Source organism: Neopsephotus bourkii, unplaced genomic scaffold (genome assembly GCF_033783945.1).
Source record: "Neopsephotus bourkii isolate Nb327-2 ecotype Australia unplaced genomic scaffold, CSIRO-AGI_Nbou_v1 NB_1723, whole genome shotgun sequence".
Classification (NCBI taxonomy): domain Eukaryota; kingdom Metazoa; phylum Chordata; class Aves; order Psittaciformes; family Psittacidae; genus Neopsephotus; species Neopsephotus bourkii.
The window spans coordinates 625388-638769 of record NW_026902197.1 but is presented as its reverse complement, the minus strand read 5'-3'; the positions used below and the strand labels follow the sequence as shown (position 1 = coordinate 638769).

Sequence of the window (13382 nt, the reverse complement as noted above, 5' to 3'; positions counted from 1 at the left end):
GGGTGCGCGCACGGTGCAAGCCAAGGGGGTGTCGGTGCTGCCCGACCCGACCCGGGGCCCAGGCTCCAGCCGAGGAGGGGACGGAGCGCGGAAGCCCGAGCGCGGGGTCCGCTCTGCCCCGTTACCTGTGCGTAACCCGCGAGGGTCCGGCGCGGTGCGAGGCTGGGGAGCGGGGCAGCTCCGGGGAGGCAGCACGGCCGAAGGTGCCGGTGCGTGTGTCCCGTCCGGTGCTGGCCGGCGAGCCCGGGTGCCAGCCCCCTGCGCTGAGGGACAGCCTGCCAGCTTCACCTGGAAGAGCACAGGCAGAGCTGGGGTGCAGGCAGGCGGCTCTGGGGGTCAGCAACCCCCTGCCCCCCTCATGGTGCTTGGCCCTGGTGCACAGCCACTGGGGAGAGCTGGGCAGGGCTGGGGGAAGGTGGGATCTTCTCATGCTCCCCCATCCCAACACATAAACTGCTGGTCCTGAGGAGCCACCACTTCCTTCCCTGCCCCTCCAAGTGCGATGCTGGGAGCTGCGGGCAGGGACTCTGGGGGTCACCAGTCCCCAGAGAAGAGCTCAGTGTCCCCTTGCAGGGTCTGAGCACCCCAGGAGCTCTGAGCTCCATCCCACTTCTCCCCCCTGGCAAGCAGAGGAGCACCCACAGCACCTGCCCCTGGCTCCAGCTCACCCCTGCAGCCTCCGCGGTGCAGGCACGCAGAGCTGGAGGAAGGTGATGTGTACTCACAGCCTTCAGCCTCGCTGCCAGCATCGGGGAGCTGCTGGCCTCGCTCCTGCTGCCCCTCGGGCCCGGTGCCCGCTGCTGCTGCTGCCCAGCCCCACAGCCGGCCCCTGTTCGGTGACCGGAGGCTCTGCCGTGCCGCGTAGGGGATCCTCTTGCCTTGAATCAAGAGCGCGGGTGCAGAGCCCGAGCCCAGGCCGGGCGGCAGCTGCACCCCAGCCCTGGGGCTGTCCGAGCGCTGCTGTCCCAAAGAGCGGAGCGGGTGTCTCGGGAGAGAGAAGGGGCCGAGCGTCGTGAGGCCCCCGAGTGCATCCCGGTGCTGCTGCGGCTGGAGGGAGGGAAAGCAGCCGCGCTTACCCTGGAGAGACGGGAAGGAGACATCTCCACTGGTCACCCACAGGCACTCCCCAAAGCAGCGCTCCGGGTGCTGCCCCGGGCACATCACCAGCACCATCCCCATCCCCATCCCAGACTCAAATCCCGCCTCAGCACCCTCACAGGGAAGAGCTTCTGCCTAAGAGCTCAGCTCAGTCTCCCCTCGGGCAGGTTCAAGCCATTCCCCTTGGCCCGTCCCTACATCCCTTGTCCCAAGCCCCTCTCCAGCTTTCCTGCAGCCCCTTTAGGCACTGGAACTGCTCTCAGGTCTCCCCTTCAGGAGCCTTCTCTTCTCCAGGCTGCCCCAGCCCAGCTCTCTCAGCCTGGCTCCAGAGCAGAGCTGCCCCAGCCCTTGCAGCATCCCCATGGCCTCCTCTGGATTCACTCCAGCAGCTCCCCATCCCTCACACTTGGCTGTGTGCTGGGCACAGCAGTGTCCCAAAGACAGTATTGTTGTGGTGTGTTCCTCGGAACATCAGGATTTTCTGGGGAGGAGCACCCAGGGACTCTGCAGTGATGGGAACACCCCCAGCACACCCATTTGGAAAGGGACCCAGTACACTGTGTTGGATCTCATTTGACTGAGCCAGGGATGCTCATTGCCTGCAATCCATCCTCGCCATCCTCCTGGGAATGGCTTTCTCCTGTGCTGGCCATGCAGAAGCAGTCGGGGTGCTGCTCAGTTACCTGGCTCTTGCAGTCAGCGGGGAGGGCCCTCTGCGTGTCAGCTGCTGCCTGGGGTGCAGGTTGCAGGTGGGAGAGCTGCTTTACGATGCCCAGGCTCCGGATCAGGTTCTCACGCTGCAGCAGGGCATTTACTCTTTTCCTCTCCTCATTTGCCACGATATCCTGGGGTTGCATGGAGTCAACCTGTGCGTGCTGTGCCTTGGGAAGGGGGGAACTGAGTTACAGCACAGAGGAAGCGATGCACAGCAGAGACAAAGGCCTGAGGTGCTCTGAGCCCTAAGGAGAGGAACAGACTTGGGGCGAGGTGGGATGAAAATCCCCATGGGAGCCACTGCAGTGGCCACCTCCCAGCACAAGCTGTCAACTCTGCACTGCGTGAGGAGGACCTTGTGCTTCTGCTCCATGTAGACACCCACTGACCCACGCTGTTCCCAGCACCACACCACTGCCTTTGGGAGCCCCACAGACCACCACAAGAGGAAGGAAGATACCTTCCCATCCCATATCCTGCTGCTTCTGGAGGGGAGGCGGGCTGAAGGCGCTGTGCTGGTCGTGCAGGTCCGGGGTTTGTCCCCTGCTGACTCTCCATGCAGCAGTCCCTTCCTCTCTGCTTTCTTCTTCACGATGGCAGCTTCGAACTTCTCCTTTTTCAGGCGGATTTCCTCCAGTTGCTGCCTGCCAGAGAGGAGTCCCAGTCAGTTATCTCAGTGGTTCAGCAGGAGCCACAACAGCAAGGGGTTCTCATGAACCCTTCAATCCAGGGGCATTTTCCTGCAGTCAGGAGTTGTGTAGTGAGCAGACTGCAATAGGTGCCAAGAAATGGGCCAGGAGATGCTCACTTCTCTAAGAAATGCCTTGAGTTGGGCTGTGCCCCCCGGAGAGGTGAAGGACCCTCGCGGCACCGTGCCCCTGGAGTCCATGGAATGCTGCATCTGCCTCCCAAGGGAAGCGGCTGTGCTGCGGTGCCACAGCCCACGCAGGGTCCTTCACCTCCAGCATGCTCCCATCTGAAGCACAGAGCTGCCCCCAGGATGGGAAGGGCTCTGTGCAGCCGCGGGGCCGTACCTGGCACACTGCTCCCGTGCTTTGGATGAGGCCGTCTCCTGGAAGAGGGAGCCGCAGTGCTTGAAGAAGCGCTCGTAGCGCTCGGTGCCGTGGCCCGGGTAGATGCGCCGGTACCCGCCGAGGTGCGCGTCCTCGTACAGCTGTGCCTGGTGCAGCCAGGCCTCCTGCCTGCTCTGCAGCTCCTCGCGCCTGCCAAGGGACACGGCACCCCCCCCCCCCACCCCCACCACACCCAGTGCCAGGAGCTCTGTTAACGCTGACCCCATCGCCCCACACGCTGCTGGGGCTGTTCTCACCCGCAGGGAGCTCGGGGCAGCCGAGGCTGCAGGGGCAGCAGGGCTCAGGTCTAAAACATGCTCAGAGGCTCCAGCTCTCAGCTACCTCAGGTCTCCCAATGGAAACGGGAGCTGCATGGCAGGAGGAGCCCGGGCAGGGGTTCCTCTACCACAGCCTCATGAAAGGGCACACAGGGAGAGAACAGGGGGGAAACCCTCAGCCCTGGGAAAGGAGCCCTGCCTGGGAAGGGCCCCATGCCCCCATGTGCTCTTGGTCCCTCAGGCAGTGATGTGATCGGTGCTGCGAGCGTCACAGGGGATACTGGCACTGCCCATCGGCACTGAAAGATGGGCCAGGCAGTGGGGATGACCCTGTACAGTGCCCAGAGCACTCGGTGTCTCTGATCTAGCACCTAGAGAGGAGCCCTGGCTCTTCCTGCTGGGTGCAGAGGGCTTGGGAGATCTGAGAGTCTGTACAGTGCCATGGGCTTTGGGAGCTTTAGCTTGGAGGCAGCCAGCCTTAGTTTCATCCTGCTCTGCCACGGCCCATCTTTTCTCACCAGGGCCCTGCAGCGCTATGGGGAAGAGCAATACCTGGATGGACGGGAAGCCTGATGAGACTGGAGGAGCCGTTCCTTTACCCGCTGCTTGTCTTCCTCTACCACCTTCCTTCTGTTACAGGCATTCACATTTATCAGGTTGATGGTATCACAGAGAAGAGCATCCTTCACCTCCCGGTCTAGGCGAGAGTCCGTGCTGAAGCTGGGGGAATGGTTCACCTGCCGAAGCAGGCAGCTCATCTCACCTGGCAGCTCCCGGCTCCAGCCAGCCCCTCCACACACTTCCATGGGTGCTCTTGTGTGTGACAGTGACAGAGCTGCCATCTGCACTGCCGCTTGTTCAGATCCCACCCCCACGGGACTGCATTCGGGGGGCTGCGTGGGTGTAAGGTCAGGATGCTGCTACAGGTCAAGGAGTTCTGAAGTCCAGGAACCTCCCTGCTGTGAGAGAGGGTGCACAGGGAATGGGCTCTTAGATCCCGCTTAGCTCACAGCAGTTTCTTGCGTACTGGCCTTCGTAGCCTGTTTGGTTTGGTGAATGTGGTGGCCCTTTTTAATCAGACAAATCCCATTCACCCCCCCCGCCCCGGCCCCAGCCCAGCTCCCTCAGCAGCAGCTCCTGCTCACCTCCAGCAGCCACGGCTTCAACTTTCTGTCCAGCAAGATGTCAAACCCCAGTATCTCAAAGCAGGCAGAGCCGGAGGTGTGGCTTGGGAAGCAGCTTTGGTAATTGTGCTTCAGAACAGGGTGAGCTGAGAGAAGAGTCTTTATGATGATATCGTCAACATCTTCCCAGAGCTTTGCCGTGTTGTAGCTGTTTTCCGCCATCCAGGCATTCAGGGTGGACAGTTTCCTGCGGGGAGGACAGGAGATGGTACGAGCTGACCTGGGGTACCACGTTCGCCACGAGGAGGATGGAGGTAAAGCAGTGCCCCAGATGCAGCTTTCCTGCGGGATGTGGCAGGGCGGAACCTGGGCATGGCAATACCTCTTACTGCCCATGGTGTCGTGCTGGACGAAGTTCTCGTTACGCTTGTTGATAGCATAATTGGTCAAGTGCATGCAGATATCATCCTGGGAGAGAACCGCGAGAGAGCTCTGAACCACAGCGCATCGACAGCAACAGCCCGGGGCACCCACCAAGCCCCGCTCCGTGTGCTGATGCCCTCCCTGGCAGGAGCCAGAGCTGAGAGCTCTGCCCCCTCCGCACCTCTGTCCTTGTTCCTCGGCCCCACTGGTGCCCAGGGGCTCTGGGGCAGAAGCTGCAGCACATCTCTTTGTGGCAGGTTCTTTGTTGCCCCAGAGCAAGGGGCTGCCAGGCTGTGCAGGTACCAGGGCAAGGGAGCGTGGGCATGTGCAGCTCTGGGGCAAGCAGGCAGGCAGCCTGTGAGCACGCACAGCAATCCAACACTACAGCCCACCTCCTGATGGGATTTTATAGGCTACAGATCCTGCTTGGAGATGGGTACGGCCGCAGCCCGCGCCTTGCTGTCCCAGTTCCCCTCCACTCTCTCCTAGGCTGTTCCAGGTAATCCCCTGGTTTGCACCCAGAGCCCAGGCAGGTGAGGAACGGTGCAGGCTCGAGGATGCCCATAAAGGCAAGAGGCAGTAGAGTGTTGCCCAGACTCCATGGGACCTGTTGTCCTTGTGGGTTTCCCATCCCTGACTGGGTGAACCCCCAGGAAACCAGAGATGGATTTATTGTTGACCTTCCAGGGTTCCTCCAAGCAAAACAAGCCCATGATTCTGTGATAACGCCAGCAAACAGCCCAGACACGGGGCCTGGGAGCAGATCTGCTTCAGTCACCTGAAATACCTCCTGTGGGGAGGAGGAGGAGGAGGTACAGGGTGGGGAGAACAGGGAAGAGACAAACTGGACCCCATGGAACCCCCTGGCCGGGCCTCTCCATGCTCCGCAGTGCCCCTCGGACACAGTGGGTACCAGCACTTACAGACGCTGTGCGAGTCCTTTGGAAACCTCCCTGTTTGCCCGGTTTCCTGCTGCTGGGATCGATGTACCTCATGGTGGCAAAGCGGACCAGCCCCTCCTTGTAGACGAAAACCCGCAGCGGGTCACAGGAGGTGACCAGCACGTAGAGGCGCATGTCGAACTTAAAGCCATCAATGAGGAAAGGCTGCGAGAGGAAAGGAGCAGGAGCAGGAGCAGGAGCAGGCGGGGGTGAAGCAGCGCTGCCAAGCTGGCTGCTCCTCGGCAGCAAGGCCAGCGCCAGGTTTCACCGCACCTCTGCTCCGGGCAGAACCAGGGTAAGGGAGGGCAGGGACACAGGGAGGATGCGGGATGCAGGGAGAGCTGGGTCCCGTTACCTTGGAGATGTACTGCTGACAGATCATGTGCTCCCCGTGCTTGATGTCCTGGGGGTCACGGGTGATGAAGATCCCCTTCCCCTGGCAGCCGCTCTCTGGCTTGCAGATGAACGCTCCCTTTTTCCTCGTGCATCCGTAGGCCCGGAAGTCCCCGTAGCTGTGCAGGGAAGGGATGGCTGTGACCGGCTGCGGCCCCTCGTGCGCCTCATGCCCTGTCCTGTGCCCTTCCTGGGCTAATTCCAATGGGAATTAAAGAGGTGCCAAGCGAGAAATGTGTCTGCACATCCCCTGGAGTGCCAGGGAAGATCCTGAATGCCTGGACCGAGAGGTGAGAGCTCAGTGAGGCCCCATCCCAGCCCCTGCTGCACAGCAAAGAGAGAGGCTCCCAGCTCCCAGTTCCATGCCCCTGCTCTCAGCTGCACTGCGCTGCATCACTCACTCTGCTGGCAGGCACCAGGTGCGGGGGAATATCTTGTACTCCTTGGGGAAGAGCTTGAGCATGCGGTTGAGGTTCCGAGCCAGCAAGTCCTTGCGGCAGATCTCCATCATGCCTGGGAAGTGGTTGATTTTCTGGAAGAGGCGCAGCCAAAACCCGGGATCAGCACAGGCAGAGCAGGGACCCTCCCGGAGGCTGAGGGAAGCCCCTGTGTGGAGGAAGCAACGGCAGCACAAGGAGCCGGGCCCGCGGGTGCCTTGACCCGCTGCTGAGGGAGGAGGTTACACTGCAACTGCTGCCAGCGTGATTTATCTGCTCCCTGCACCTCAGCCCTGGAGCTCTCCCGCCCTCCAACATCACAGCTTCAGGAAGGAGCCATTTGTCATCATAGCCATTTATTTCATGCGGTGTTAAAGGGGCTGGCAGCTTTCCAGCTCACAGCACTAACTGAGAGCGCTGCTGATGGCACCGTACACCAGAGGCACACGGGCAGGAAAGGCTTGTGAACCTCCAGAGCTGGTGTGAAGGGGGCCCAGGTAGGGGTGTGGGCACTGCTCTGTTAACAGCCCCATCTCCCCCTCCTTCCTTCCTGGGCAACTCCTGCCTTCCCACGGGGGCACTTACCTGAAAGCGCTTCATGTCCATGACACGCTCCAAGGAGACCGAGCTGTCCGTCCAGTACACCGTCCACTCCTCGTGTTCTCCCGCCTCTCTCAGCCCGCAGCACCGCGCTGCCTGCCGCACTGCGCCAAAGCAAGCAGGTCACAAGGGGCAGGCAGGGGAACTAAGTACCAGGGTCTGTTAAATCCCCTCGGGAACCTGGGCTGGAGCATGGAACCAGGCTCTGCAGCCGCAGCTCCCCTCTGAGATGCAGGGCACCAGTGGGACCAGCAGGAGGTGGCCGGAACACAAGTGGTACCCACCTAAACCCACCTCAGCCTCTGGCTGTGGCTGTGCTGGGAGCCATCAGCCCTCTAAGCCCCCATGCTCAGGGTCCCTCCTGAACTACAGGCACTTGGGCCTGGCACCACGCAGGCAGACACGAGCCTTCTGAAGGTGTGAGTTTGTGCTTGGAAATCAAAAGCAACCCAGCAGCAGCACGCACAAGCCCTGCAGCAGGTCTGCGTTAGCACCAGTTCTGAACCGGGCCTCTTGCAGGGCTGGGGAGCTGATGAAGGTCACTGCATGCCAGGAACCGTTGTGAAATGGTTCTGGTTCTTGCCAACCGCCTCCTGCCCTGAGTCCCATCTGCTTTCCACCACCAAACTGCCCCAACACAGCCCCGGTGGAACCTCAGCGCCCATCCCACTGCCTAAACCCCATGTTCCTCATGCTGTGACCTTCACAACGTGGTCACACAGCGAGAACAGCCCTTAGCAAACTGGCTAATAACAGGCTCCTGGCATTTGATGGATGTTAAGATAGTGCTTGTGGCAATGAAGAGGAGCAGGGCAGGAGGGGACCAGCTCCTTGGAACATGTCACTGGAAGCAGACAGCCTGCATGTTTTGTCACTGCCTTTATGTTTAACAGATGCACAGGTACTGGTTTTGCATTGCAACTGCTCCTAACTAAACCCTTCTCACTGGAATAATCTCCCCAGGGAGGCAGTGACTGCCCAGCACTGGACACTGTTAAGGTTTGCTGGGACAGCGTAATGGGACATCCAGTCTATGTCCTGCTGCTCCTGGTCCAACCTGGAAAGGAGGGGATCTCGAGGTCCCTTCAACCTGGGATTCTGTGATTCCACGATTCCTTGTCACCAATTCTAGCAGATTTAAGGCCAAAGCAGGGCACCTCAGTCCAGGGGGTGCAACACCCCACACCTCACACGGGTCCAGGCCACTTGCAACCCATGGACGTAAAACCAAAGCGAGCACGGGGAGGGGATGCGGCACCAGCCCTTCTCCCTCGCTGTCGGTGGCACCCAAGGGACATCCTGCAGCGCCCCGGACTTACCGCTCTCGTACCTGCAGGTGGTCAGGTTGATGGAGGGAACGCTGCAATCGAGAGACCACAGAAGAGCTCAGTGAGGAACCGCGGCCCCGTCCCGGGCACAGCGGGAGGCCGTTCACGCATCACACACACACAGCCCGGGCTAACGGGAAACGTGACCCGGAGCCAACGCACCAAAGAGGGTCCCAACTGCGGGGCCGCCCGGGGGCGCGGCAGGGTCGGGATTATCGGGACAGTTTCAGGGGAAGAGCGTTTATTGCGGCTCGGAAGGGCCCTGGGGGCGGCGAAGGGGGTGTGCGCTCGGAAGGGCGGGTTCCGGGACAGCACCGCCCCGCGGTACCGGCGGACACAGCCGGGCACAAGGACCGGGCCCGAGCCCCCCGCACTCGCCTGCGCCTCCTCCGCCTCCTCCGCTGCTCGGGGTCGGGGGTGCCGGGGCCCGCGCTCTGCCCCCAGCCGCCGGTCTCCATCGCGCCCTGTGCCGGCGGCTGCCCCGTTGCCATGGCGACAGCGTGGCTCCCCCCGCGGCCGTTGGGGCGCAGCCTCCGCCGGTGCCGCTCAGCGCTGCAGGAGCCGCGCCAGGTCCCCGCCGAGGCGCAGCAGGTCGGGCTCCGGCAGCAGGTGCTCCCGGATGGCGCCCAGCGCCTCCTGCTCGGTGATGCGGCCGAAGAGCGGCGCGGCCGGCAGCGGCAGGTACCCCGCCAGCTCGCACAGCGCCACCTCCAGCCCCGCGCCCGCCGCGCTCCCGAAGCTGGGCCGCCGCGCCCACAGCAGCACCCGCAGCCCGCGCCCGGCCCCGCCGCCCTCCGGGGCCTCGCCCCGCGTCGCGAAGAGGTTGTAGGCCAGGCCCGCGGCCGCCAGGTGCTCCGCGGCCCGGCACACGTCCTGGCACAGCGCCGGCAGCGCCGCGGGGCCCGCCGCGTACAGGAGGAAGGCGGGCGCGGGGACGGCGCGCAGGATGCTGAGGCCGCGGCAGAGCGGCTGGGCCGGCGCCGCCTCCACCAGCAGCGGCCGCGGCAGGTAGAAGCCGTGGAGGTGCAGGTGGTTCACGGAGGCGCGGGCGCCGAGGCCGTTGAAGCCCACGCGGAAGCCCGGGTGCGCGCTGAGGAACGCGGCCTCCAGCGCCCCGCGCAGCGCCGGGGCCGTGAGCGCCTGCGGCAGGCGCCGCGCCGGGTCCGGCAGCAGCAGGACGTGGCCGCGCTCCAGCGGGCTGGCGTTGATGGCCACCAGCAGCGGGTCGGGGGCGGCGGGGCCGGCCCCGCGCAGCCGGAGCAGCAGCTCGCCCCGCACCAGCCGCGTGAAGTTGAAGGCTCGGGGGTCGAAGGGCTGCCGGAGGCTGTGCACCAGCTGCGGCGGGCGGCGCTCGGTGCTGCGCTGGACGTTGAGCTGGGCCACGAGGCGCATGGGGCCGGGCAGGACACGGGTGGGCAGCGGCCCCAGCCGGTACCGGAAGAAGCCGCGCTCCATCCTGTCGGTCCAGCTGGCCAGCAGCGCCCGGTCGAAGCGGGACAGCGCGGAGTCGGGCTCGGCCTCCCACCCGGCTGCCTGCTGCACGAAGTCCTCCTCCCCGTACACGAACTCCTCAAGCTCCGGCTCCCCGGAGCCCGACTCCTCGCCCTCCGCCGCCATCGCGGCCGGTGCGCCGGGCGGGCTTTAGGGCGCCTTGGGGCGGGGCTTGAGGCCACGGGAGCGGCGGAAGCGGCGGTGAGCGGCGCGGGCCGCCATGGGGGGCTCGGCCAGCCTGCTGCCGCGGGAGGCGCTGGGCGAGTACCAGGTACGGGCGCCGGCGTCGGCTCTGGCGGGGCTGGACGGAGCCCCGGGGCCGAGCCCCCCCGGCCCAGCGCTGACCCCCGCTCTCCCCGCAGGAGCTGACGTTCCTGAGCAAGCAGGAGATCCTGCTGTGAGTAACTGCCGCGGGCGGGGAGCGGGACCGGCGCTGCGGGACCGGGGGGGGCCTTGTCTCTGCCCTGGGGCGCCCTCCCGACGAGCGGCCGCTCGACGCCCCGCGGGAGCCGGGCCCCGGCGGAGCCTTCCCTGGCCAGCCCGGCTTCATGGGGCAAAGGTCTGGCTGGTGCCACCCCGCAGAGCGGGACGCTGGCCGTGGCCTGGCGGGAGTTTGCTCTTCCCTCCTGGAAGTCCCGGGGGGGCAGGCACCAGGGCCGGCGTCTCGCCCTGCTGGCGGCCGCTGCGGTGCCCGGAGCGGGGCTGGAGCCGTGGCTGCTGCAGGATCACCCTGGCCGGCTCCTGCCGCATCCCGCTCCGCACCGCTGGCAGGGGCTGTGGGAAGCGGGCTGGGAACCGCTGCCGCGCTGCCCGTGCCCAGAGGGCTGCCTCCCGCCACAGAGCCGCGCTTGTTCTTGCCTCTTCAAGTGCCTACAAGAGGTTCAGTGAACTGCTGCCAAAGGACGAGAGGGAGAACGCCTGCTCCGCGCGCGTTCCCAAGAGCCGCATCCTGACGCTGCCGGAGCTGCGGGTACGGTGCTGAGCAGGCAGCGAGCGGGACGCGCTGCGGAGCCCTGGGGCTGGGCGGGTTTGGGCAGGGCCCTGTTTACCGGTCGCAGTGCCGGGCGCTGCCCTGGGCGTGCTGCTCCAGCAGCCACCGGGAAGCTGTTCCCTTGCTGTGCCAGCACCCGGCTTCCGCATCCCGCCACTCCATGGGGAGCCTGGGGATCCCTGCGGCGCGGGGCTGCTCCTGGGAGGCGCACTGGGGCTCGCAGTAGCCTGTGGCTGGTGTCTGCCACGCCGGAACCAGCCCGGCCCTGCCCTGAGCCGTTCCCTTTTGCAGGCAAACCCTTTCCAGCACCGGATCTGCCATGTGTTCTCCACGTCGGAAGACGGGGATGACAGCATGTCCTTTGAAGACTTCCTCGATATGCTGAGTGCCTTCAGCGACGCTGCGACCTCAGACATCAAATCCCACTACGCCTTCCGCATCTTTGGTGGGGCTGGGGTGGAAGCTGGGTCCTGGGGTCCACACACTTCATGATGGGGGGGGTCATGGGTGAATCCCAGAGGGCCTTAGAAACTCCTGTTGGAGCCGCTGGTTTGGTGCGATGCTGCGCACCAAGAGAGGTGCAGTGTGGAGCCTCCGGTGTCCTCGCGCTGCCAGGCCCTTTCCTCACGGCTCTCTGGGGTTGCCATGGCCCTGACAAAACATAACTTTCCTCTCCCTAAAGACTTTGATGACGATGGGACCCTGGACAGAAAGGACCTGGAGAAGCTGGTGAACTGCCTGACGGGGCAAGGCGAGGAGTCCCGGCTGAGCAGCGCAGAGATGGAGCAGCTCATCCAAAACGTGAGGAGCATGAGGCAGGGCATGAGCCCCTGCATGATCCCAGCCGCACGAGCTCACCGCTCGCCTTTCCCTCTCCTTTCAGATCCTGGAGGAGTCTGACATTGACAAGGATGGCACCATCAACATCTCCGAGTTCCAGCACGTCGTCTCCCGCTCCCCGGACTTCACCAGGTACAGGGTCTGCAGCAGCACAGCTCGCTCTGGGGATCCCCCCATATCGCTGTGCTGGCGCTGGGGCAGAGCTCTCGGTGGCTGCAGGACAAGGCCACCCTGTAGAGGTCTCCCATAACAGCAGAGCCGCATCCCATGGGGGTAATGCTGCGCCTCACAGCACTGGGTGCTCACAAACCACTTGCGTGTGCCCCAGGGGAGGTGCAGAACCTGTTGTGTCTCTTGCAGCTCCTTCAAGATCGTCCTGTGAGCACCCTGCGGCTCTCCAGCAGAGCTGCTCCTCCTGCTCCTGCAGCTCCTCGTGCTCTCAGATGTTTCCTCTCCCAGCAGCGGCACCCAGGAGCCCTGCCTGGCTCATCAGCAGCACCACACAGTGCCTTAGGCAGGACCCCCTCCTGCTCCCTTTCAGAGGTGGCTCTGGAAGCTGCTGCATTCCCGGCAGGCCCTCTGCTCTCCCAGGGTAGTTTTGAACTCCTTATGCAAAGCAAGGGCAGCTCTGGTGGGGTGCTCCTGGCTGGGGTCCCCTCTCTGCCCTCAGGACCAATTTGTGCCTTCAGCAGCAGGCGGGGAGCTGCCTCTCCTCCCCAAGCCCCTGCCCATGGCCATGGAGCCATTCAAGCAATAACCCCCCCCCCACGGAGTGGTTTCTCCAAGCAATAACCCACTGCTCTGAGCAGTGACCCAAGGGGCGCTGGGGATGTGCTGTCCTGGCAGCAGAGCTGTCCCACTCCTTGCTGTACGAGGCGCCTGACCCCTTGGCACTCACCACACTGCTCCCCTTTCCTTCCCAGCCGCACTGCCCCGGCCTCTTCCTCCCTCTGTGCTGCAGGACACAAATAAAGGGCTCTGGTTTCAGGCTCTGCTCTGTGCTGCCTTTGTGTGGCTGCAGGGGCTGCGCCGGAGCACTGCGGGACGGGTGCCATGTGGGGTGCTGGGGACACAGCCTCCTGCCAGGCCCCTCTGCCCGCGCCAGCTCCAGGGGACAGGTCCCACGTCCTGCCTGCTGACAGCCCTTTCCGCAGGCCACCTCCCTCCGCAGGCCCAGGCCTTGTTCTCAGCAGCACAAAGAGCTGGGTCTGCGGCAGGAGGCACAAAGGGAAATCCAGGGCAGGCCAGCAGCCACCTTTGCTGCGGGCAGCGCCAGGGCCTTTGTGTCTGTTCATCCATCAGTGTGGCCTGGCCTGCTGCCAGCCACAGCAACGGCCCTGCCTGCGCTGCCTGCGCTTCCAGCGGTTCCCTGTCATGGTCCTGCCTTTCCCAGGAGCAAAGAATCAGAGAGCCACAGAGGGGTTTGGGTTGAAGGGACCTTAAAGCCCATCCAGCTCCAGCCCCTGCCACGGGCAGGGTCCCCTTCCACTGGAGCAGCTTGCTCCAAGCCCCTGTGTCCAACCTGGCCTTGAGCACTGCCAGGGATGGGGCAGCCGCAGCTTCTGTGGCCTTCCCTGCAGCCCCTTTAGGCACTGGAGCTGCTCTCAGGTCTCCCCTTCAGGAGCCTTCTCTTCTCCAGGCTGCCCCAGCC

General features: G+C 64.2%; 3 protein-coding genes across 5 annotated transcripts in view; 1 reads left to right on the top strand and 2 right to left on the bottom strand.

The window, feature by feature from the left end:
• The window catches only part of CIB1 (calcium and integrin binding 1), a 40333-nt gene extending 28130 nt beyond the window's left edge, over window positions 1–12203 (top strand). The window contains exons 2-8 of one of the 2 annotated variants that reach the window (XM_061376645.1): window positions 10097–10171; window positions 10263–10297; window positions 10768–10870; window positions 11183–11336; window positions 11574–11692; window positions 11775–11863; window positions 12092–12203. In XM_061376645.1, the coding sequence (XP_061232629.1) occupies window positions 10121–10171; window positions 10263–10297; window positions 10768–10870; window positions 11183–11336; window positions 11574–11692; window positions 11775–11863; window positions 12092–12113 (573 nt within the window). In that variant the 5' untranslated portion in view covers window positions 10097–10120 and the 3' untranslated portion in view covers window positions 12114–12203. Of the gene's footprint in view, window positions 1–10092; window positions 10172–10262; window positions 10298–10767; window positions 10871–11182; window positions 11337–11573; window positions 11693–11774; window positions 11864–12091 lie in introns of those variants that run through there. The other variant, XM_061376646.1, reaches the window with a different exon arrangement.
• On the bottom strand, window positions 1656–8482 carry TTLL13 (tubulin tyrosine ligase like 13). Of its 2 annotated transcripts, XM_061376638.1 has the most exons (11): window positions 8401–8482; window positions 7067–7185; window positions 6446–6576; window positions 6007–6163; window positions 5634–5816; window positions 4670–4755; window positions 4309–4534; window positions 3716–3900; window positions 2847–3035; window positions 2273–2456; window positions 1656–1979 (listed from the first exon to the last, which is right to left on the bottom strand). In XM_061376638.1, exons 2-11 carry the CDS (start codon window positions 7085–7087, stop codon window positions 1668–1670), a joined length of 1674 nt encoding a protein of 557 aa, XP_061232622.1. In that variant the 5' UTR covers window positions 7088–7185; window positions 8401–8482; the 3' UTR covers window positions 1656–1667. The 2 variants fall into 2 exon arrangements, with proteins under 2 accessions (XP_061232622.1, XP_061232623.1); XM_061376639.1 differs by lacking the exon at window positions 8401–8482 and having other exon boundaries at window positions 1656–1973; window positions 7067–7447.
• GDPGP1 (GDP-D-glucose phosphorylase 1) lies at window positions 8926–10026 on the bottom strand. The gene has a single exon (XM_061376643.1). It carries the CDS (start codon window positions 10024–10026, stop codon window positions 8956–8958), a length of 1071 nt encoding a protein of 356 aa, XP_061232627.1. The 3' UTR covers window positions 8926–8955.
• Window positions 12204–13382: the final 1179 nt, after the last annotated feature.

Bases quoted from the DNA above. Each gene is read 5' to 3' on its own strand.
- TTLL13 (XM_061376638.1), bottom strand. From the start codon at position 7,087: ATGGACATGAAGCGCTTTCAG. The intron at 4,756-5,633 runs GTAAGTGCTGGT...GTTCTCTCCCAG, and splicing joins AAAGGACTCGCACAGCGTCT to GATGATATCTGCATGCACTT. The intron at 2,457-2,846 runs GTACGGCCCCGC...CCTCTCTGGCAG, and splicing joins GCACGGGAGCAGTGTGCCAG to GCAGCAACTGGAGGAAATCC.
- GDPGP1 (XM_061376643.1), bottom strand. From the start codon at position 10,026: ATGGCGGCGGAGGGCGAGGAGTCGGGCTCCGGGGAGCCGGAGCTTGAG.